At 45.9% G+C, this 24,591-nt stretch overlaps 1 protein-coding gene across 2 annotated transcripts in view; it reads right to left on the bottom strand.

The window, feature by feature from the left end:
• Positions 1 to 24,591, bottom strand: part of RFTN1 (raftlin, lipid raft linker 1) — a 206,540-nt gene that overhangs the window by 75,867 nt on the left and 106,082 nt on the right. For both annotated transcript variants that reach the window (XM_059920383.1, XM_059920384.1), the window contains exon 4: positions 18,935 to 19,043. In XM_059920383.1, the coding sequence (XP_059776366.1) occupies positions 18,935 to 19,043 (109 nt within the window). The remainder of the gene's footprint in view (positions 1 to 18,934; positions 19,044 to 24,591) is intronic.

A 24,591-nucleotide genomic window follows, 5' to 3' on the forward strand; every position in this document is an offset into this window, starting at 1 on the left:
AAAGGCACTTTAACAAAATGTTGGGCTGGCGCTGTTGGACCAATGCTGGCCTAGTTTTAACCCTTAATTTAAAAAAAAAACCCTTTTCTGTCCCCATGACTCCAGACCAGCAAAAATATAACACAGTCCTAATGGCATTTGAAACCCTCACAGTAAACAAAGCAGTGAAACTAAGTACTTGGGGATGGTTTCCATTACAGTGTGCTGAAGAAATGAAGGTTTTATTGTTCTTTTTGTAAATACCCTGGAGAACCCTGGATGGTTTTTCTAGAAGATGAAAATGATCTGAGAGTTTCAGATCTCATGAAGATATGTGATCTCTTTGCGTAACAAATAGGGTGGTTGTTTTTGGGGGGAGAGGACTTTCCATTTACAACTGTTGAGAATTACACTTAAAGATGATTTCCAATGCCCAATAACCCTTATATTCAATACTCAATTCCTTATTTCCACTTCTTGCCTTCATTTTTATTTTTTCTGTATTCCATACGGGCCCCGAATGGTCTCAAAGTTCTCCCCTAGTAAATGAACATAGCATGTCTGAATTCATGTCTGTGGCAGGTTGTATTTTCCAAAGATATCTCTCATCCCACATGACAGGCTGGAACCTTGTCACTCCCCCGACAAGAGGTGGAATCTATATGTGTCTCCTTGGACCAGTATGGCCCTTGACCAATGAGTAAAGTGAAAAGGAGACTATGCAACTTTTGAGGCCTGGCCATAAAATTACCACGAACTTCCACCTTGTTTTGGGGGAAGAACACAGCCATATGTTTTGAGGAAACCCAAGCAGTCTGTGGAGAGGCCTGTAGCCAGCAACTACTCGCCAGCGGTGTGGGTGCACCATCTTGAAAGTGGATTCCCCAGCCACTGACCAGAGGATACCATGTGGAGCAAAGATTAGCTGCCTTGCCAAGTCCTGCCCAAGTTGCACATTTGTGAGCAAAATCAATGAATGGTGTCACTGTAAACCACTATGTTTTGGGGTGGTTTGTTACACAGCAATAGACATTCTCTTAAAATACAGTAATCCTCCCTAATTCATACCTACGGGAAGATATCAGACTGCAGTAGTTTCTTAAAGTAAAATCCACAGTCTTTATAAAGAATGCTGTTAGGAGCACTCTCAAACATGCGGAAATGTAAACAAGGATAACACGAACCCTTCCAAGGAGTGGGCCTCTAGGGACCTGCTTCAATAAAGAGGTAAGAGTAATTTGTAATTAGCCTCTCAGTCTGTGATGATGTATCTGAATGGGTGGCACAGGCGGGCCTCCGGAGGTAAGCACGGCCCCTGCAGCGTGCCTTACATTATTAATTGGCTGAGCAAAACTGTAGGCACATGGAGGCTCGGTTCTTGTTTATCACATGTTACAAACGCGCAGCACATGAATTAGTGATGATGTCTTACTATTTAGGGACGCCACAGGACGATGCCCACATTCCCAGGCACCATCAGACTCAGAAAGAGTCACCGAGAAACCCTGTGCTTGAGGCTTCAGAAAAAAATCCATCTGTATTCTTAAGGTGTCATAAAGAGAATCTTCCCTTGCCGTCTGGGGAGTGTCTCAGAGGTCAGAGTGGCAACTGCATCTCTCATTCAAAATGGGAAGTCTTTGAAATAAAGTTTCCACCCCAACTGAACGATGAAGAGTTCCATCAAAAGCTAAATTTATTTCTACCAAGAATATATTTAAACACTTTCTTTTAAAGTTTTTCCATCTCTTCAGGTATACTGCGCTCAATAACATCCTTATCACCCCACCAATAATATCCTTACTATCCCCACCAATAGCATCCTTACTAATCACTGCCAACGATAACGGCCCTACTTAAAGGAAAGGTGGTATGTGTGTACAATGGAACATTATTCAACCATGAAAAAGAAGACGATCCTGCCATTTGCAACAACATGGATGGACCTGGAAGGCATCGTGCTAAGTGAAATAAGTCAGACAAAGAAAGGCAAATACTGGATGATATCACTCATATGTAGAATCTAAAAACGTCAAACTCAAAGAAATGTAGAGTAGAATGGTGGTTACCAGGAGCTAGGGGGGTAGGGGAAATGGGGACATGTTGGTCAAAGGGTACAAACTTCCAGTTATAAGATGAACACATTCTGAGGATGTAATGGACACCATGATGACTGTAGTTAACAATACTGTATGTGTTGTATAATTGAAATTTGCTAAGGGAGTAGATGTTAATATTTTCAGCACACATGGGAAATGGTAACTTTGGATTAACGTGGTAGTCATTTAACAATATCTCAAATCATCACGTTGTACACCTTAAACTTACACAATGTTATTTGTCAATTATACCTCAATAAAGCTGGAAGAAAGCAAGCTCTCTACTACCCCACCAATAACATCCCTGCTATCCCAAACAATAACATTCCTACTAGCCGTCCTCCACAGCGACCTTTTCAGTACCTAGGAATGCTGCTATAAGGCTAACAGAATGGAGACATAGACTGGGAAGTAATTAATTAGATGGGAAACCTTGGTTTAGCCTATTTTCTCTTATTGCTTAGGCTAGCTTTATAATTGTTATTAGAATATGTGGGCCATTTGTCCAAACATACTTCTACAGATTACAGCACCACTCACAAAATGGTCATCTATCTTATTTTTCAGTCTTTTAAACACTTAAGTCATAAGTGAATCATTTAGATTTTCCTTACAACAGATTTTTTTTCCCCCCATTGGAGTGTTAAAAGGCAATATTTACTTTTAGCTTTAAAAAAAGAAAATAATGGCTCTTGTACTGAACTCCAATCACAGTTATTAGTTAAGGGGGAAGACAAAAATCATTGTCAGTCAACAAACATTGATTTACTAGATGAAGGGCACAGGGAATACTAAGATGTGCCCAGCAAGATTCACAAAATGAGGGCATGTGGCACTGAAATTCAGCACGCCACCATTAAAAACCAGAATTAATCAATAAATTTTTTTTGATAATGAGGGAGAAATAATTTAAAAGTCAGGTTGACCACACAATCACAGAATATTCAAGATGACTGATGTGCAAAAACTCATTTGACAGATAAGAGAACCAAGAATTTGAGAAAATGATGTGTCCCTCCTAAATGCCGGCCCATGATTCGTTAAGCAGTAGGTTTCCTTTAGTGGAATCAGGAGACAATTCTGGAACTGGGCTTTTAAAGTTCCAGATTTCTCCTGGAAGCTGCAAGTTGGTTTCAGGAATTGAGTACTTGGTATGCAGCCCCTCCCTACCCCCTCCCCAAGCCATCCTCAACACCGCTGACTGGTCCTAATGGGATCCGGCTCTTTGAATGGGAATTCTCCCAAAAGCAGAAGAGGGGAAAACCTTACATGGGTTGTAACCCTGTCACACCGGCTCTCAAAACCCTCCGAAAAGATTCCACGTAATCTCCAGCAATAAAATTGAAACCTTCCAGTTCGGGGGAAAGAGCCACCCGCCAGGATAAACTCCATCTCTCAGACGAGACACTCCACCCTCCACATGCCAAGAGGTTAGGCCAAATTCCCACACTCGTTATCTGTGCTGGATCCCAGAAAAATGGGCAGACAGGAGGTCTCACTGAGCAGGGATTCTCAGCACCTCCAAACAACCCAGATGGGAAAGTTCAACCGGGCTGTAAACCCGTCAGCTACCACGTGTGTTCACTGACAGCACATAATTAGCACTCACAACATGTTCCCCTCCCATAAAAGATATATATTTTTTGCATGCCATACATGCCACTTTGGAAACTTCCCTGGTGAGAACAGCAAATTCCATATTTGTAAACACGTCTGGTGGGAAGAATGAAGGGGAACCGGGTGACATTATAACCCTCCCAAGTCACTTCCAGGGAGGGCTGACTCAACAAGTTTCAACCACCCCCAAGCACAGACAAAAGTGACCGCAAGTGACAGGAAGGAGAAAACACATGAGTGTCCATCACCTTGGTGTCCCCTGCCTCACCTCCAAAAGCCTCTGTCCCTGTACAGTTCTGACACCTTTCAAGCCTCGGGAATCCACGGGGTCTCACTCTGTCATTCCATAAATATTCATTGCGCATCTACTGTATCAGCGGTCCCCAACCTTTCTGGCACCAGGGGCAGGTTTCATGGCGGGGGCGGGGGGAGGGATGGCTCAGGCGGTAATGCGAGCAATGGGGGGCAATGGGGAGCGGCAGATGAGGCTTCGCTCACTCGCCCAGGCGCTCACTTCCTGCTGTTCGGCCCGGTTCCTAACCGGCCGCTGCCCCGGGGGGTTGGGGACCCCTGTACTATACGACCCCCGCTCTTCCTGGCACGGAAAAAAAGAGATGGGAAATAATAAACATAATAATTAAGTAAAAATAGTAAAGTATCTTCAGAGGCAAAAGAGGTACAGATACAAGAGAGATAGAGTGAAGGGAATCACTAGGGTGGGGAGGGGCAGGGGCTAAGGTGCTCTTTTTTTTTTTTTCCGGGATCTTAGTTCCCTGACCAGGGATTGAACCTGGGCTCCGGCAGTGAAAGCACTGAGTTCTAACCACTGGACCACCAGGGAATTCTCTAAGGTGCTCTTTAAACAGATACACACTGCTATATATAAAATAGATACACACTGCTATATATAAAATAGATAACCAACAAGGACCTACTGAATAGCACAGGGAACTATACTCAATATTTTGTAATAACCTATATGGGAAAAAGAATCTGAAAAAGAATATATATATATCTACATATATATATAACTGAATCACTTTTGTTGTACACCTGAAACGAGCACAATACTGTAAATCAACTATACTTCAATAATAAATAAATAAAATGATGGGCAGGGTGCTGAGAAAGTGAACTCAAGCGAAGGTTTGAAGGAAGGGAGGGAGTGGCCACGCAGGTATCTCGGGGGGAAGAAGGTTCATAAAAGTGATGTGCCCTGCCAAGAGTTAGACCTAATTCAATAACCACAACTTGGTGACCCGATTCACAGTGAGGTGAAGGGGGAAATACACAGTCCATACATAATCACACGCTGCATCTCCAGGATGTAACCTGGATATCCCCTGGGTTTTACCCCCCAAATGTTATTTCTCAGTAAAGAGGGAATTAGTTCACACATTTACAGACTTTTGCAAAGTCTCTCACAAGACAAGGACTCTCTGTCACTTTATTTTGAACAACAAATACTGACTGGGGAAAGCACACTAGTCAAAGCTGATTTGGGACGTTTACTGAAGTCATCCGATGGATTTGATTTTTTAAAAGGAGGTAAATACATTCAACAAAAGCTTAAAATAATTCCTATAGCATGAAACAAAATCTGGGGGGAGCTATAGTAAGCATGCTTCTTAAAGATCGCTTTTCAAAACAATGCAAGGAATTCTATACACGAATGCAAATGAACTACTGGGACGTGGATGAATGTCACAGACAGAGTGTTGAGCAAAAGATGCCATTTATAAAGGTTACACTCATATAAAGTTCAAAACCCGGCTAAGCTAACCTTTGGTGTTAGAAGCTAGATGGAGGCTACCTTTGGGGAGGAGAAGGAGGGAGGGGGGGGTGATGGCAGTGGCCATTGGAGGTTCCCTGAGCTGTTCTGTTTCTTGACCCGGGTGCTGGTTACCCACGTGAGTACATTTTGTGCAAACTCACTGAGCGGTACACTTAACGATTTATGCACTCTCCTGTATTTATAATAAAGAGACTTTTTTTTTTTTTTTTTTTTTTTTTTATGGCTGTGTTGGGTCTTCGTTTCTGTGCAAGGGCTTTCTCTAGTTGCGGCAAGTGGGGGCCACTCTTCATCGCGGTGCGCGGGCCTCTCACTATCGCGGCCTCTCTTTTTGCGGAGCACAGGCTCCAGACGCGCAGGCTCAGTAATTGTGGCTCACGGGCCTAGTTGCTCCGTGGCATGTGGGATCTTCCCAGACCAGGGCTCGAACCTGTGTCCCCTGCATTGGCAGGCAGATTCTCAACCACTGCGCCACCAGGGAAGCCCAATAAAGAGACTTTTCAAAGAGCTATGCAGAGTAAGTGGTTGCATTATGGTGATTTCTCATTCATGTATGAGCTGGATAAGAAAAAACAACTATCCTAATGTTAAATGAATGGGCACTTAGGACAGGATAGAGTTTCCAGTGATAGCATCATTCGTGAATTTTAAAAGTGCCGAATTCCACACAATATGGATGAAAGTAAACACGATGAGCTTGAAACCTGTGTTAGAAGCTCCCAGAAGTCCCTCTGGTGATGACAGAGACCCTGAGGGCAAAGATGCATGAAAAGGGTTGGAACAAAATTGTTTCACGAAATGTAAACATGGGGCGGGGAAAGCACGATTTCCAAATTTATGTGTTTTTAGATAATTTAAAATATGCATGAAGAACTAAATTAATAATTAATATTCTAAAAGGAAATGTAATTATTTCAAATATATTCCTCAAAGGTTATATAGTAAAGTTGACCCCAACGTATTTTTTGGATCTTTCCATGAGGAAAATTTTCTTCAGTTGTCTAATAAACGCTTCTTGTGGCTGACAAGACTCATAATCACAAATATTTTGTGTCAATTTAGAAAACACGGAGAACTGAAAATTGTTTAAGTAAATGAATCCTGCAGAATTATGCTGTCTCAGACAGTAGCCACCAGCCACAGATGGCCATCAAGCATGGGCAATGTGGGTGGTGCGACTAAGGAGCTGAATTCTTAATTGCATTGAATTTTAATGAATTTAAACTAAATTTAAAAACCGAGGCTGCATAAACTATTTTTCTGTTAAACACAACTTTATTTTGTAGGCCACTTCACTTTACTGAAAATTTAGCATCCAAATCGAGATGTGATACAAGTATAAAATATATACCGCATTTCCAAGATTTCGTTGGTAAAAAAATAAAATAAAATATCTCATTACACATTGAGAACATAATATTTTGGATCCATCGGGTGAAACGAAATACATTACTAAAATTAATTTCACCTTTGTTTTTATTTTTTTAACAGGGCTACTAGAGAATTTGAAATGACACAGGGGCTCAAATTATATTTTTATTGGACCGCGCAACTAAGGAATAAAACGCCACTTTTTAAAAGATTTTATTGAAGGATAGTTGATTTACAATGTTGTGTTAATTTCTGCTGTATAGCAGAGTGATTCAGTTATATACACATATACATTCTTTTTATGTTCTTTTCCATTATGGTTTATCACAAGATACTGAACATAGTTCCCTATGCTCTACAGTAGGACCTTGTTGTGTACCCATTCTATATATAATAGTTCGAAAACGCCACTTTTGATCAGGGACCAAAGGGAAGAGATAAAAGAATGAGAATCAAAGCTGGAAAAGCCAATATATTTGAAGGTCTGATTAACAACTATGGTAGAAGAAGTCCAGGGCCTGGGTGGGGGAGTGGGGAAAAGTAGAAAAGGGGAGAAAAAGTCCAAGAGACCGAGGTCAGATAAGCTGGAACTGACCCAGACAGCAGAGCAAACGCTATCGACGATTCCACAGCTGTCACCAGACCCAAGGACCTAGTTTTTGCTGACGATGTGTTAGGAGATTGCTATGTCTGTTATTAAAGGAGCAGAGGGATGACAGAGGCGCCAAGCACGTATCTTTCTGGGGTGACAAAAGCGAGGAGGGAGTTTTAATTGCCCTGCTTCAAATCGCCCTCCATTGGAGGTCTGGGTGAGGATTAGGAAACACAGCTACACCAAGAGTCTGGACCGAAAGACTTGAGTGGAACCAAGAAAATACAATCAAGTACTCCACTCATATGGGCTTATGGCAGTTCTGTGTGGTGGGGAGGCAATCAGTATTAGGGACCCACTGTAAAAAGAGAGAAGACGGCCCCTGCCACCTGCTGACCACCTGTGATTGTCCATGGTTTGTAAGTGTTCCATGAGCTCCTCGTTGACTTGGTGCATTTTCCCCAGTATGCTCCACGATACAAACAGGTGTTTGGGGAGGAGAAGAGACAAGGGGAAAGTTCTTAAATGACCTTTGAGAAACACTGAGTTAAGCTAACTAAGCAGGTTTCTTACTGCAGACCTTGTCAGAGCCTTGACTCTTCTAAGGAGCATCATGACCCTCAAGAGAACTTGCACCCTGCCTGTTTCCCAAACATTCTGGACTGCAGAACCTATTTTTATTTATTTGTTTGTTTATTTGTTTGTTTATTTATTTATTTATGGCTGCATTGCATCTTCATTGCTACACGCATGCTTTCTCTAGTCGTGGCGAGCGGCAGCTACTCTTTGTTGCAGTGCACGGGCTTCTCATTGCAGTGGCTTCTCTTGTTGCGGAGCACGGGCTCTAGGCGCATGGGCTTCAGTAGTTGTGGCACGTGGGCTCAGTAGTTGTGGCTCGCGGGCTCTAGAGCGCAGGCTCAGTAGTTGTGGCGCACGGGCTTAGTTGCTCCGCAGCATGTGGGACCTTCCCAGACCAGGGATTGAACCTGTGTCCCCTGCATTGGAGGGCGGTTTCTTAACCAAGTCCCCAGAACCTCTCTTTCCAAGGAACATTGCAGGAAGAGCACACATCAAGAAGTGCTGGCTTAGCAGGAAATCACTCAGATCTTCAGCCCTTTTGGCTTCACCCTCAGCCCAAAAGGAATACAACTGTCTGCTGTAAGCGCGGTTCAGAGACAACGGGAGCCACAACCTGCTGGTTATCCCACATTGTCCGTCGCAGACTCCCTCTGGCGCCTATTTCCGCAGCTATGAAAGCCAAGTACATCTCAGGTGCCCCCAGGCCACAGTGCTGTCCTGGAGAAGCAGACATCTGTCCCTCACCTACAGGAGCTCCCAGGCTGGCCTACAGCCCACCCAAACACCTGGCCTCAGGTGAAGTCACGTGAGCCCTGGCACCTCCAACCTCCCGCCAACAAGTGGGGATGGAGGAGAGAGTAGCCTTCCCAAGGTGCCAAAAGCAACCCAGGAGGCATCCTGAGAGGACAGCCTGATGCCCAGGCCTAATTTCTCTCTAGGACAAAGTGTTCTTGGGCACAGACCTGCCACCTCGCTCCGGTTTACTTTCTGTTTCCCCTCCAGTGTTTTGTCTTCTCCACCAGCCTGCAGAAGAGTTTCTGATTCCTTGGATTTGGGGCAATTTCTCTGCAGAGACCACAAAGGAAGGCAGGCTGGCGGGCACAGGCTGCCCACAGACTCAGCAACAGGCCACTCTGTTCTGTGCACATCTAAATGCCACTTTTAGAAATCCCAAGTTGATTTTTCCCCTGAGTTAACTACAAGTTCTGTTATTTTATTTTATGTGACATGTGCTCCAAATGCTAAAAATTACATAAAATCGCAATGCTTTACATGGTCAAGTTCTAATCCTCAAGTCAGATATTAAAATTCAGTGAGTTAACTACAAGTTCTGTTATTTTATTTTATGTGATATGTGCTCCAAATGCTAAAAATTACATAAAATCGCAATGCTTTACATGGTCAAGTTCTAATCCTCAAGTCAGATATTAAAATTCAGTTCCTTAATAAAAATTTACATTAAGGAGAACAATGAAGATAATTCAGCAAGCCCATGGAAAGAAAGAAAGAACATCTTAAATTTAAAAGTAAAACAAGCAAACAAAACAAAAATCTCAGAACCATCCTGGGAATAACACAGGAACACACATGAGTTCTACAGGGTATAGGGCAGTGGTTTTTAATTATGACCCAAAGACTTTTTGGATCAGGCCTTGTAAAGTATGTACCGGGAGGGGAGGGGCCACAGCAATAGCTTCCATGGAGATCACCAATGACCTCATGGCCATCCCACCAATGGCTATTTCTGATTTTTGGTCTTACAAGCACCGACAGTGTTGACAAGCCCTCCCCTGCTGAAGCACCCTCAGCCCCCATCACCCGCCCTCCCCGAGTTTCCTCTGGACCTCTCCAGCCACTCGCTTTCTGCCTCTTTTCTCTGCCCAGCAGTGAATGCTGGAATTACCCCGGGTTCCGATGGAGGCCCTCTTCCTTCACACCCTCCCTTCCTTCCTAAGTGATTTCATCATGGCCATGGCATCATTCACCATCTGCCAGCCGGTATCTCCAGCCCAGACCACTGCCCTGAGCTCCTGGACCACAGAAACGATGGCCTGTCCCACAGGCTTTCTTATCTCAGCAGAGGCCTCCATTCCTTCAGCTGCACAGACCAAACCAGCCTGGTCCCTCCTTCCCTACCATGCCGTTATTCGATCCGTAAACAGCCCTGGTGATCTCCCAGGCTCCGCAGTCCTCAAATCCATCCACATCTCCACCATGATGCTGTTCTGACTGTAAGCTAAGCTACAACCTAACCATCTACAAAGAGACACTCCAACAGGATCCTAACCGCATCCACCCCTGCCCCCCATCCAGTCTCTACCCCGTAGCTGTTCTGATCTTTCCAAAATGTAAATCTGGTATCATTCTCTAGCTCCTCCTAAAAGCCCGCCCCACCCAGTGGCTTTCCACTGCATCTGGGAGAAAAACCCAATCTTGCGGCTGGCCTGTGGGCCCTGCACACGTGAGTCCTGACTCTCCAGCCTCACCCTCCAATCTCTGCGGTCAAGTCAAAACGGCCTCCGTCCTGTTCCTCTGACCAAACATGCTTCTCCCCACCTCCTGGCCTTTTCCAAGTCCTTCCACTCCACACTACCTCCACTGTCTCTCACCTGTTTACCCCTCAGATCTCAGTGCAAACCCACTTCTTAGTGGACCACCCTCTCCTCCAACCGCCTGCCTGGGTCAGGGCCCCTCACCATGTTCTACTCCAGAGCACATACCCTTTGTGATGAGACCTCCACCCTGTGACTACCTGCTCTCAGCTGGGCTGTAAGCCTCCTGTGTCCAGGGACGGTACCTGGACTGGCTAAGGCCTCCCCAGACACCACCTCAAAGGTCTGGTCACAGAAACATGGGTGAACCCTGGCCACCGGTACCGGGTCTTGGGTTCACGCACAGGGCAAAAAGTGAAGCATAAGAGTTTTGTCTCGTTTTGGGGGTAGTGATCAAGACACGCACACATCGCCCTCCCTCCCCTCAGGATCAAATTAACTTCAGCTAACCTCCCAGGACAGAACAGGGAGCTCGCAGGCCAGTGAAAAGAGCAGAAAAGGAACTTTAGAAGCAAACAGGCCTCCAGGCAGCAGCTCCTGCATTGTTCCCGCCACTGTGAGCATCTAAGCCTGTGAGGCCCTCCTGCCTCCTACCCCGGCCTCAAGGGAGAGGGTGTCCCATCCCACGTGTGCCGATCACCCCACCCTGGACCTGCCTCTGCTTTTTATCACCTCTAACTTCCATTAACTTTTCCTTCTCTACCTTTCAGCTTTTAAAGATGCTCAGTTCTCCTATTCAAAACCAGCTAACAAGAATTCCTTCGACCTGTACCCTGTCTTAGCCTCTCTCTATACTTACATATTCTTAAACCCAGAAAGTGAGGGGTCTCTGCCTGCCCCATCCCTTAAAAATTGCTCTTGTGAGATTTATCAGTGGCCTCCGGTGGTCAAACCCAGTGGGCGACCCCCCACCCGCAGTGGGTTCCAACTGGACCTCTTTGCTGCTGTTACAGTATTCCCTGGTCTCTTCCCGCAGATTCTGGAACAGCACACTCTTCCCTTTCTCCCCCTGCTTCATTTAAAAGCCATTTCTTTTTCTCCTTCTCCGGATCCTCCCCAGAGCTCTCTCCTCTCTCCCTCTGCAGGAATGAGGGAGCTCTCCCATCATGAGTTCATCCCGTCCACGTCTCTGCCATCTTAGCCGGGGGCTACTCAAAATGTGGTCCTGGGCCCACTGCTGGCCCCCCAACTTTCTGGTACCAGTTTGTGACAAGATAGGTACACAAAGCAAGAGAAAGCATTTATATACTTTTCTAGCTCTTCAACATTGCCGCCATGTTTCACTGTATTTTACAAAAGCATCCCTCCTTAATGAACTGGAAAAGAACAAAACAAACAAAACCTGGTCCTTCACCACAGAGAATCAATCAGAGAATCTGGTCTAGGTCTTGCAGTTCTTTGGTGGATCTATCTGCTTACATTGAGAAACCAAGACTTCCCAATAAGGAAATAAAAAACATTACCCACTTCTCTAAAACAAAGCCAACCAACGAGCCAGCCAAGCAACAGAAGACCTTAGGGTCCTGGGTCTGTATCTTCCACGAGGCAGCAATGGGCTGAGGCTATGTGGTGCCTGCCCCCTTGAGATGGGCATGAGCCCCCCAGACAACCCCCTGAGCCACTTCCCCACTGTCTCACCTGCCCCTCAACTACGTCCCCATTCCCCGCCCCCTCCCAAGCTCCAGTGTAACCATACCTGCCTTCTGGAATGTTTCCCAGAGGGTCCCGAACACGCCCACCACCAGCCTCATTACCTCTCGCCCCCAAATGGCTCCTCGGGCTGTGTGTTCCTCCTCATCCTCGCAAATGACCCCGCCTGACACTTCAGTCCCCTGAGTGTCATGTCAGGCTCCCCTCCCTCCTCTATGACGCAAAGTCTTAATGATTCTTCCTCTGCATTTCTCTTTTAATTTGTTCAATCACTCGACAAATATGTATTAAGTTCTGGAGACACAACAGGGAACAGGACACCCCATCCCCCAGCAGTGCCTCAGCCCCTCCTCTGTCCAGCCCTAGCCCTGAGCCACTTCCCTGCACGCCAAGGGCACGGTCACTGCTAGAACCACACTCCAGTTTCCCTTAACCTCTTCCCCAGCCCTACCAAGTCAGCCTTTTAAAAAATGTCACGATTCCCTTGGTTTGAGAGTAGATGAGGGCGCAGTGAGGAAAGGGAAGCCTTTTTAATATAATTTCCCTTTCACTCTGAGTCGGCATCTCGCACTAATTAAAATTAGACCCTGCACAGCACTTGTAGAAATGAAGCCCCGAATACTCAACAATTAGCCAGAATAAACGATGAGTCATTTAGATACCACAGGCAAAGTTTCATAATCCTGGGGATTTGAGATATTCTGTTTCATTAAAAGGAGCCATTGAGATTTGAAATACCTGTCGGGTTCTCTTATTTAGGACAAGATGTAAGCAGCATCGTTTGGTTTTCTGAAGGGCAAATGCCTGTAGTTTAATCCAGGCCACCGAGTTTCTGAGCTTCTCCACACAGAACCTCGCAGGGGTCTGCCTTGTTTCCCCTCAATGTCTTCATTCCAAAGGCTCCGTGGTCCAGTGAAAACCGAAACCTAGTTCTAAGTAGGTCCTTCAGGTCCATCATAAAAGGAGTTAATATGAGAAAGTGAGAGCCCAGCGCTGAGGGTCTGAAGGTGAGGCCCTGAAGTCTTGCCCGGACAATGGCAGGGGGTGTGGCTTTCTCCCCTGGGCAACCAGGCCTGCAGCCCCAGACTCCACTCAGGGGAGGCCTTGCACTTGCTCCGAAATCTGTCTCCACGTACCAGACACGGTTACACCCAACTGCCTCCCATGCCCAACCCGGCCTTCTGGCTTGGATGGCTCCTTCCCAGGTCCTGAGGGCTCCGCAGAAGCGGCGGCAGGGCCCAGTGGTCAGGAGTGTGGCCCCTGGACCAGACAGGCTGGGTTCCAACCCCAGTCCTCCCTTTCCCAGGTGTAATTTTGGGCAAACTGCATAGCTTCTCTGTGCCTCAGTTTCTTCACCTGTAAAATGGGGATAAGGCTTCAGAAGGGAGAGATGAGGGTTAAGCGTATAGTGCTTGTAACAGCCCTTCGGCACAGGGTCTGCCTGGCATCTAGGGGGATTCCCTCTGTGCAGTAAAATCCCATTTAAAATTCAAATTAACCTATATATGCATAAATAGGAGCCAGCAGCACATAATACAGACAGAGAGACCAATTCATCTTTTTTTTTTTCCCTTGTATTCCTGCCCCAGGGGAATTCTTGCTCCTGGAGCCTGAGACCCCAGGTCATTTCCTGCATCTTTAGAGGAAGGAACCCTCTCTCCCCACCCCCAATTCACCTGAGCTGGCTTGAGCAGGGCTCCCTTTTACGTAACCAAAAGAACGGTGCCCAGAACAGCCTTCCTCCTCCCATTGTCCCTCCTAAACTCCAGCCAATCAGGACGTGGCTCTTTCTCAGCCTTGAGCCTTTCCTCCACGCTCCCGTCCACACCAGGAACAGCAATGTCCACCAGGCCCCTCCACCTCCGCCAGCGCCCATCACTTGCTGTTCAGAGCCCCCATCCTCTAGCTCACGTCTCCACAGCCTTCCCAGGCCACCCGGCCACAGACCCTCCTGCTCCTCCCCAGCTCCACGGGCACCCGCTGGGTCCAACCCGCGCCACCCCCCCCCCCATGGCAGGCCAGGCCAGGCCCCATCGCTCTGCAGTCCCAGCCCCTGGCAAAGCCCCCGTCCTCTCTGAGCTGTCTCCTCCGGTCTAGAAGGGAGACATCACTGCCAGCGTGGCCCCCGGAACAGAAATACTGTGCAGCACCAACCAGAAAACGTGTGCCATGACTCGGCAAACTTTAAAGTGCTTTCGAAACATCCAGACACTTTCCCAAGAAGCTCCAAAGAATGCAAAGTCATTCGAAGATGAACGTGTAGACTCTTCATTCCGTATCACCCTGTCTTCTTTACAATCCTCTGGGAACTCTGGAGAACAGAAATTCCAAAGGGTCCCACAAACACACCAGCCACACGAAACAGGCTCTCTGGGAGTTCCCTGGCAGGCTGAACCTTTGTCTCAAAGGAACAGAGGCAGCACCGGAGTTCTCCCAGCCTTGCAGCTGTCTCTCGGGCGTTCGGTTCTAGGGCTTTGGAAAATGTATTCTCTCCCAGTCTGCCCATAAAACTGTATCTTAAATGTTCCGTGGGCCATAATAAATAATTTACATAAAGGGTCAGTTGGATGGAGCACAGCAGGGTACCAGAGGGAAAAACACAGTGCAGTAGCCCAGGCTTAATTTGATCAGGCAAATTGCTCAGAGCATCATTAGGCCACACGGAAAGGAAGAGAGTCAACTTTCTTATACAGCTCCCTTCACCCTCCGTGTGAAATCGTGACGGAGGGGGGCTGTGAATTACGGCATCTTCAGCTAATTTTACATGACACAGATACAAATGACTTTATTTTTCCTCATTGTGGAAAATAATGAAATCTCCTTTCCCTCCCTCCATCCATGTCCTCTATCCAAAGGTTCTGCTAATTTAAAACATTTGGTGGAAAAACAACACTGAGGCATTGTTCTGAAGAAAAGAAAAATTCTAATCACTCTGAGTTTAATTCTACTGTGCAGAGAAGAATATGAGCTTATCCTGGATGATGGCACAGTGACAAAATGAGTTAATTACCCTCTCATCGTAAGATGGATCTACTTGTCATAGGGACAGGAGCCATTATTTCACACAAAATAATGACCCAGATAAAAAAGGAATGGCTGTAGGCAGTAGCTGCCAGTGACACAGCTTCATCTTGGCCTAAGTGAATGGCAATTAGCAAGTGTCACCACTTGTTATACACACACACACACACACACACACGTATACATATATAGGGACCAAGCTATTCATTAAATATTTACTAAAAATACACAAAATAATTTTTACTGTCTTTCTTCCCAGGGAACTCCTGCAGTCTTCTACCCGTGTGATGACAGAAAAATGTACACACGTGTGCAATTCAGCCATCAGCTGCAACAGCTGTTGACCTTGCAGAGAGGCCCCCATTCCTCTCCTCTTTGCACCAGAGGTGGGGTTTTCTCCAGAAATCATGTCCAACAACAGAAAAGGGGAGCAAAGGGAAGGGGGCCCAGTCCCAACATTTTGTACCTCTTCTTCTGGTTGTCATGGCCACTGGCCTAGAACTAGAGCCACAGCCAGCAGTGACAGCCAGAAACACTAGATCCTCCCAGGTGGAGCCCCCGGCCACGGACCGACAGGGCAGGGCCAAATGGCTGGGCCACCTCAACACCTGGGCTCTCCAGAGTGGGGAACTTCCCTTCCACTTTGCTGACCGCAACCATGAACTGTGTCTCTATCGAGAGAAAAAGAGGTGAGAGACTCCGAGATACACATCTGGAGACCAATTCTGGCTCAGAAATCTCAGTGCTACCCGAGTGTGCAAGTTGTCTAGTCTTCCTGAACTCAGTCATTTGTATTTGAAAACCAGGGGTACAGGTAAGGCAGGGGCAGGAGGGTACAGTGGGCTTTAAAGTGTATCATCTTCAGGGCTTCCCTGGTGGCGCAGTGGTTGAGAGTCTGCCTGCCAATGCAGGGGACACAGGTTCGAGCCCTGGTCTGGGAAGATCCCACATGCCGCGGAGCAACTAGGCCCGTGAGCCACAATTACTGAGCCTGCGCGTCTGGAGCCTGTGCTCCGCAACAAGAGAGGCCGCGACAGTGAGAAGCCCGCGCACCGCGATGAAGAGTGGACCCCGCTTGCCACAACTAGAGAAAGCCCTCGCGCGGAAATGAAGACCCAACACAGCCATAAATAAATAAATAAGTAAATAAAGTGTATCATCTTCAAAATGTTAAAAACAGAATCGCATGGAGATTATCATACTAAGTGAAGTCAGCCAGACAGAGAAAGATAAATATCATGTGTCACTTATATGCGGAATCTAACCAAAGGATACGGGTGAACTTATTTCCAAAACAGAAATAGACCCACAGACACAGAAAACAAACTTATGGTTACCAAAGGCAAAGAGAGGTTGGGGGAGGGATAAATTAGGAGTTTGGGAATAACATAAACACACTACTATATATGAAACAGATAAACAACAAGGACCAACTGTAGAGCACAGGGAACGATACTCAATATTTTGTAATAATGTATAAAGGAAAAGCATATGAAAAAGAATATATGTGTGTGTATATATGTATGCATGTATATATATACATATACATATTTATAACTGAATTGCTGTGCTGTACACCTGAAACTAACATGACATTGTAAATCAACTATACTTCAATAAAAAAAATAATTTTTTTAATGTTAAAAACAGAATTCTTATACAAACATAGCATGAGCAGGTGTCAATGATCGATTTAACCAATTATTGAATAAATCATGAGATACTGCCATGTGTACACACACACACACACACAATCAGTGGGGGGAAAAGAATGTTGGGATAAAAGTAAAAGTTAACACAAAAGTGGCTGATGTCCTTCAGGGCATATAAACCGTAACTCTGAGGTTCTGTCCTCTTGGGACAGACGCCCACCTGCACCACAGGCACTGCAAACACACGGCATCTGAGTGTCCGTCCACTCAGCAGGCTGTTTACGACCTGAGATGGCCACAAGGCAACGGGTCAGTCCCGCAGTGATCTGGTTTGGTTAAGACGAAAGCGCCAAATCACATGTTTTTAAAAGAGCCTGTTGGACAGTATGGCCAGAGCCGATGCCCTCGTCTTACCAACCCGCCCCTCAAATATTCCAAGCATCTGAGTCTAATTACAAAACCATTTCTACAACTATTTTTCCCCAGTGCTCAGATCACCGGGTAAATCCCATCTCTAGAATGCCCCTACCAAGTTTATGAGAACATTTTATTTGCAGCAATCCAAAGAAGATGGCCCTATTTATACAGACATCTCTCTGAGTTATGAAAGCACCCATTTTCTCAGGCTTAGGCATGCGTGAACTAAAACTGCTTTTCCTCCCACTTCTTAAAAATGATCTGAATTCTACCATAGCAGAAAGAGTCTCCATCGTCCTAGTAAAATTACCCAAATGTCTGACCTAAGAGGTCATCCGATTCCTGGGCTACGGGTCTCGGCTCCCATCATACCCAAGTGGTTATTCCCAGGGCCTTGTAGAGCCTGAACACTCCACAAACGTTGAAGAGAGGGAGGCAGAGAGTGAACCAAAACAAAAGAATCACTGGTTGTTTAAAGGGACCATCCAATTATTCCACTTTTCTGCAGAACTTCTCTCCACGGCCTCCTGTTGCTTTCACAGCCGAGTCCTGGCCCTTCCTTCCACCCCTCATGGCCCCCTTCTTGCCAAAGGTCCTCTGATCTTCTTTTCATTCCCCTCAGGCCCTCACACACGCTGCTCCCTCTGTTCGGAGGGACCCCAACCCGCCCACTGCGGCCCCATCAGGCCTAATCCTACTGTCTCAGCCCGAGGCGCGCCCCCCCCCCCACCCCCGATTCCCACACCACACCCTGTCTGTCTGCTGCTTCCCTCCTGGTCATGGTCATCTCTCGGGTTCAGAAGAGCCTTCACTGTGAGGACACGAGGGCAGGGACCACAGCTATTTTGTTCTCTGCGTGCCAGCACCTAGTACTATTTCTGGCCTGACAACAGCCAACGATATTTATTAAAGAATTCACTAATTGATTGACTGGATCTCAGACAAACCACAACCACCTCTACATGATGGGGAACTGCCAATTATTTTGGGAGACTGGGAAGGGGAGGACAAGGCAAGCATGAAGCGATGAACTTAGCCCCGGTTTGGGCAAGGACATTCCTCCTGCAGTAAACGTCAGCGTATTGAAACTCAGCGCACCCTGCAATTAGGCAGGAAACCTCATATGGCTCAAAGAGAAGTTCAAAACCAGACATATTTCAGGGCAGAAAATGAACCCCCTGCAATGAGGCAATTTTCCCTGGAATGATCGCATGCCAGTGGTCACCAGACTGTGGCACGCTCCCGCTCTAGGAAAGAAAGGGGGCTCGTGACAATGAAGACCCACAGGGGGAATTGAAGGTGGGATCTGGGGGGCTCACACCACCCTGAGGATTTGAAGGGGGTCCTGGCAGTGGGCCGGCAGGCCTGTCAGCTGTTAACGCCACTCCAGCCCTAAAAACACAGGGTCTGCCATCCTGGGAGGAGGGGAAGCCACCTTTTTCCAGAGCCAAGGCCAGCCTGAGTGGGAGTGGACTGCCCCCCATGAGGCCACCCAAAGTCCCGGGTCAGAACAGGCCTGGGGAGTGCAGCCCACCTGCTCTCAGCCAACCCCCAGCCATTCACTCAGGCAAGCGCTCGGCCAGCCCTTTCAATTGCACCCTGACTGCAGCACTCACCTTCTTAATGAACTCTGGGATGATTTTTTCGTCTGTCAGGTGGTCTAGGGAAGAACAGCAATCTAATTCCAAGATGTAGCCTTCGTTGTGAAGATCAGGGTTCTGAGATCTGAAAAGAGAAACACACACACACGTACAAGTTAAGATTTTGCACAATATATATATTAAAAAAAAAGAATCACTGGGTGTTGAATGAAATCCTAATTTCTTTCCTGAAAGTAACTGTCAAAAAGGCAGTTCTGAAAAAATAATTTATGGTTAACAACTCAAATAATATAGAGGGACCTATTAATACTTCATGGAAAGACCTCCAAGACATATCATCAAGGAAAACACATCATTATAGAATGGTGGGTTTAGTACAATATGGTTTATACCTTAAACAACACACACACACACACACACACACACACACACACACACTCCAGTAATGTATATTTCCCCTTGGCAAACCAATAATAGCAGTGACCTCTGGGGGGATGGTGAGGGCCAGTGTGGGAATCGGGCAGGGATGGTGCTAGTGATCAAAAGTGACTTTGGCTGTATCTCTAATTTTTTCACTTTTTTGGAAGAGAATATATTCACGTATCACTTAGAAAATTAAAAATTAATTTTTAAAAGACTTTTAAAGGGTTCAACCCCTACAGAGGGCAATCCGGCAAAATCTAGCAAAACTAAAGATGCATGAAGAAAAGAATATAAGGCAACTGAAGTAGAAATCCTGGGACAAAAGAGGACGTGAAGGGCTGTCTGAAGCAAACACCGAACACCTTGCGGTCGAGACGGAGGCGTCCAGCGTGCCCTGCCCCCCATCACCGCCCCCCCCCCCACCAGGTGGTGGGGTGCTTCCCCATCCCCCTCATATAGATGTGCACGTGACCCAATGCTGGGTGCACTTGGGACAAACAGCAGCAAGTGGTCACCAGAAGGAAATCCCACCACTCCGTGTCACTCCTTTGAGGGACCCCTGGGTGACACTATGGGGCTGAGGGACTCCTGGGAGCCACATGGTTGTCAGAAACTGAAGGTGACTGGCTGGCCCTGACGGACGTCAGACAACAGGAAGTGAACATCAGTCAAGGGTCAGCAGACCGTGCCCTTTCCTCGTGGGAAGGGGGACTTGGAGACCAGGGCCGGGCTCTCCAGGGCTCACACCACGTGTACAGCAACTCTCTACTGCCAAGGGCAGAGCAGGTCCCTCCCAGCCGGCTTAGGAGGGTCCCTACCAAGGAGGGGCCCCTGCAGCCCCTGTGAGAGCAGGTGTAGCCAGGACGGGCGTCTTCATACTGAATTCCTGAGACACATATATCCCACCAAATAAACAGTTTCTGAATGCCTATTTGCTATAATATTTTAAAGATGAATTTCTAGGAGTCTTATATATCATTCAAAGCAATTTATGCTGACATTAACCATCTGAATATGATTCACACGAAATTCAAAAGTGGAAAAATTAAAGAGGATTTGGTTTTCCCCAGGTGCGCAACTGTGATTGGGTAAGCAAATGTCAATAATTTATTTTATTTTTCTCTCTAACATATCCTTTCAGGGGTAGGGACTGAGGTGCATACTTTTGAAATGTAAAAGAATCAACTGATTCCAAACGGGCCAAACTGGAATAAACTAATTGCAAAAGAATCAACCAATTCTTTTTTTTTTTAACATCTTTATTGGAGTATAATTGCTTTACAATGGTGTGTTAGTTTCTGCTTTATAACAAAGTGAATCAGTTATACATATACATATGTCCCCATATCTCCTCCCTCTTGCATCTCCCTACCTCCCACCCTCCCTATCTCACCCCTCTAGGTGGTCACAAAGCACTGAGCTGATCTCCCTGTGCTATGCGGTTGCTTCCCACTAGCTATCTATTTTACATTTGGTAGTGTATATATGTCCATGCCACTCTCTCACTTTGTCACAGCTTACCCTTCCCCCTCCCCATATCCTCAAGTCCATTCTCTAGTACCCAGCAATCCCACTACTGGGAATATACCCTGAGAAAACCATAATTCAAAAAGAGTCATGTACCAAAATGTTCATTGCAGCTCTATTTACAATAGCCAGGACATGGAAGCAACCTAAGTGTCCATCAAAGATGAATGGATAAAGAAGATGTGGCACATATATACAATGGAATATTACTCAGCCATAAAAAGAAACGAAATGGAGTTATTTGTAGTGAGGTAGATGGACCTAGAGTCTGTCATACAGAGTGAAGTAAGTCAGAAAGAGAAAAACAAATACCATATGCTAACACATATATATATGGAATCTAAGGAAAAAAAAAAAAAAAGGTCATGAAGAACCTAGGGGCAAGACAGGAATAAAGAATCAACCAATTCTGAACCCCAGCCTTCTCGCCTAAAAACTTCATCAGAGATTAGACTCATGTTCTCCCTTTTTCCCCCATGTTCTTACTCTCTCCCCACCCTAAACAAAAGACATGCTAAGATGAACTAAAGCAGAAGATTCCAGACTTTTGAAAGCGAAGACTTAGTCAAGATACTGTCATATGCATCGTGTGGGATCTCAAACAACAAAGACAGGAATAGGAGGAGGAAAATAGGATGTGAAATCCCCGCTGCTGTCACACAGGGACTAACACCAGACTGTACAAGGTTATTTATAAATACCCACGGATATTTTATTTTATTTTTTTTGTTTTGTTTTTTTATAAATGTATTTATTTTTATTTATTTATATTTGGCTGTGTTGGGTCTTCGTTGCTGCGCACAGGCTTTCTCTATTTGCAGTGAGCGGGGGCTACTCTTCGTTGCGGTGTGCGGGCTCTAGGTATGCGGGCTTCAGTAGTTGTGGCTCACAGGCTCAGTAGTTGTGGCTTGCTGGCTCTAGATGGCTCTAGAGTGCAGGCTCAGTAGTTGTGGCGCATGGGCTTAGTTGCTCCGGGGCACGTGGGATCTTCACAGACCAGGGATCGAACCCATGTCCCCTGTATTGGCAGGCAGATTCTTAACCACTGCACCACCAGGCAAGTCCCCCCACTAACATTTTAAATGACTAGGGTGAAAAATAGTAAACATTGAAAATAAGTCAAATAGACAGTTTTCCAAAGAAGACATCCAGATGGCCAACAGGCACATGAAAAGATGTTCAACATTACCAATTATTAGAGAAATGCAAATCAAACTACCTCACACTGGTCGGAATGGCCATAATCAAAAAATCTAAAAATAACAAATGCCAGAGAGGGTTTGGAGAAAAGGGAACCCTCCTACACGTTGGTGGGAATGTAAACTGGTGCAGTCGCTAAGGAAAACAGTATGGAGGTTCCTCAGAAAACTAAAAATAGAATTACCATATGATCCAGCAATCCCACTCCTGGGCATGTACCCAGACAAAACTATAATTCAAAAAGATACATGCACCCCTATGTTCACAGCAGCACTGTTCACAATAGCCAAAGCATGGAAACAACATAAATGTCCATCAACAGATGAATAGATAAAGAGGATGTGGTACATATATACAATGGAATATTACTCAGCCATTAAAAAGAATGAATAATGCCATTTGCAGCAACATGGATGGACCTAGAGATTATCATACTAACTGAGGTAAGCTAGACAAAGACAAATACCATATGATATCATTTATATGTGGAATCTAAAAAATGATACAAAGGAACTTATTTACAAAACAGAATAGACATAGAAAACAAACTTATGGTTACCAAAGGGGGAAGGGAGAGAGGTATAAATTAGGAGTTTGGGATTAACATATACACACTACTATATATAAAATAGATAAACAACAAAGGACCTACTGTATAGCAGAGGGAACTATACTCAATATCTTATATTTTCTATAAAGGAAAAGAATCTGAAAAAGAATATATATATATATATATATATATAAAACTGAATATATATATATATGACTGAATCACTTTGCTGTACACCTGAAACCAACACAACATTATAAATCAACTGTACTTCAATTAAAAAAAAGAATCCTTCAATAAGAAACCAAAACAATAAAATAAAATAAGTCAACACTGTATCCACTCTGTAAAACACCCATAAAATGAATGGAGGGAAGACGGGTCTGTCTTTAAACAACTCACAGGCCCGACTCACTAGACTCACAAGGGATAATTGTTAGTACAGGATCTAATAACTCTCAGCTTTGCTTCTAGAACAAGAAGTACTCTGAGGAGGAAAGCAGCTCTGGTTCATTTCATCAGATAATTAACTCAGTTATATCTGAACTGAAAGAAGCACAAAAGGTGGACAAAAATAGGCATTATTATAAATTTTCTAGATGAAACATGAAAACTCACATCTCGGCCTATGGTCACTTGAAAACAAAGCCATGCATATTGGAGGAATAGGTGAGTAACTAAAGGTCTCCCCTGCCTTACAGGAATTACCTCCACAGTTTAAAATGAAAGGGTTGGAACATTGAAGAGTGGCTGCAGGGGAGAGGGGTGGCAAGGACCCCTGACTACTACGAGGACAGATGCCCAAGCCCTCAAGTCAGCACTCTGTGAGGGGCGAGGCCAGAGCTGGGTGGGTGGCACAGTCACACAGAAAGCCCCTCCCTGCCAGAAGCCCTGTGAAAAACTGTATCAAATCCACAAAAGCTTGAAGCTTGCCTACAGGGCTGCCAGTGGGAGCATCTGGGCTCCTCACCACTGGGAGGGAGGTTGGGTGGAGGGAGGGCAGTGACCGTGGTTGCTCTAAGGTGACCCCCAATGACCTTCCTTTTCTGGTGTTCATGCCTTTGTAGAGTCCCTCCCCCTGAGTGGGGGCAGGGCCTGTGATGTGCTTCTAATCAAAAGAACCAGGCAAAGGGATAGGAGATCCCTCTCATGATGACATGACGCCATAAGATTCCACCTTAGCAGATGAGAGCTAGACCCTGCCCTTGCTGGCTGCCAGGGCACCGTGTGGGCAGTCCCTGGATGACAGCCATCAAGAGATCTCAGCCCTAGGAGATGAATTCTGCCCACAACCGAATGGAGCTTGGGAGCAGACCTTTCCCCAGTCAAGCCCCTGATGAGACTGCAGCCCCAGCCAATACTTCCACTGCAGCCTGATGAGACCTGAAGCAGAGAGCTCAGAAAAGCTACAGAAACTGAGATCATAAATGTATGTTGTTGGAACCACTAAACTTGTGGTAATTTATTACAGAGTGTAGAAAACTCATGCAGTTGCCAAGCAGGAAGACACGGCAGCTTCATGCTCAGACCAGGCTTCCTACTGGTGGCTGGGTCTAGGCTCAGGCCCCAAGATCCAGCCAGACACCTGAGAAGAGCCTCTGACAGGTGATGAGTGTTTCATGTCCCAGAGGGCAAGGACCACCCTGGCATCAAGAAGCAGACATGCCCTAGAAGTGAGTCCAGGAACCATGGCCTGGCCCCCGAGGGACCACAGCACAGGGGAGTAGATGTCCTGCAGTCAGTCAAGTTCCTAAGAATCCTTAAGATGCATCACTGGCTGAGCAGGGATCTGCACCCCCCTGTGGGGGAGGGGAATCACCACTTATGTTTCCCCAAAGGACGTGTCCTTGTGTTGTCCTGGAAAAGGATACTGGAAACCACCAAACGTCCGCCTGGACTGAAGCCCACTGGCTTCCACTTCCAGAAGGGACAGAAAGATCTGGGTCTAAACAATAAAAAAAAAGAGGGACAC

Source organism: Balaenoptera ricei, chromosome 4, assembly GCF_028023285.1.
Source record: "Balaenoptera ricei isolate mBalRic1 chromosome 4, mBalRic1.hap2, whole genome shotgun sequence".
Classification (NCBI taxonomy): domain Eukaryota; kingdom Metazoa; phylum Chordata; class Mammalia; order Artiodactyla; family Balaenopteridae; genus Balaenoptera; species Balaenoptera ricei.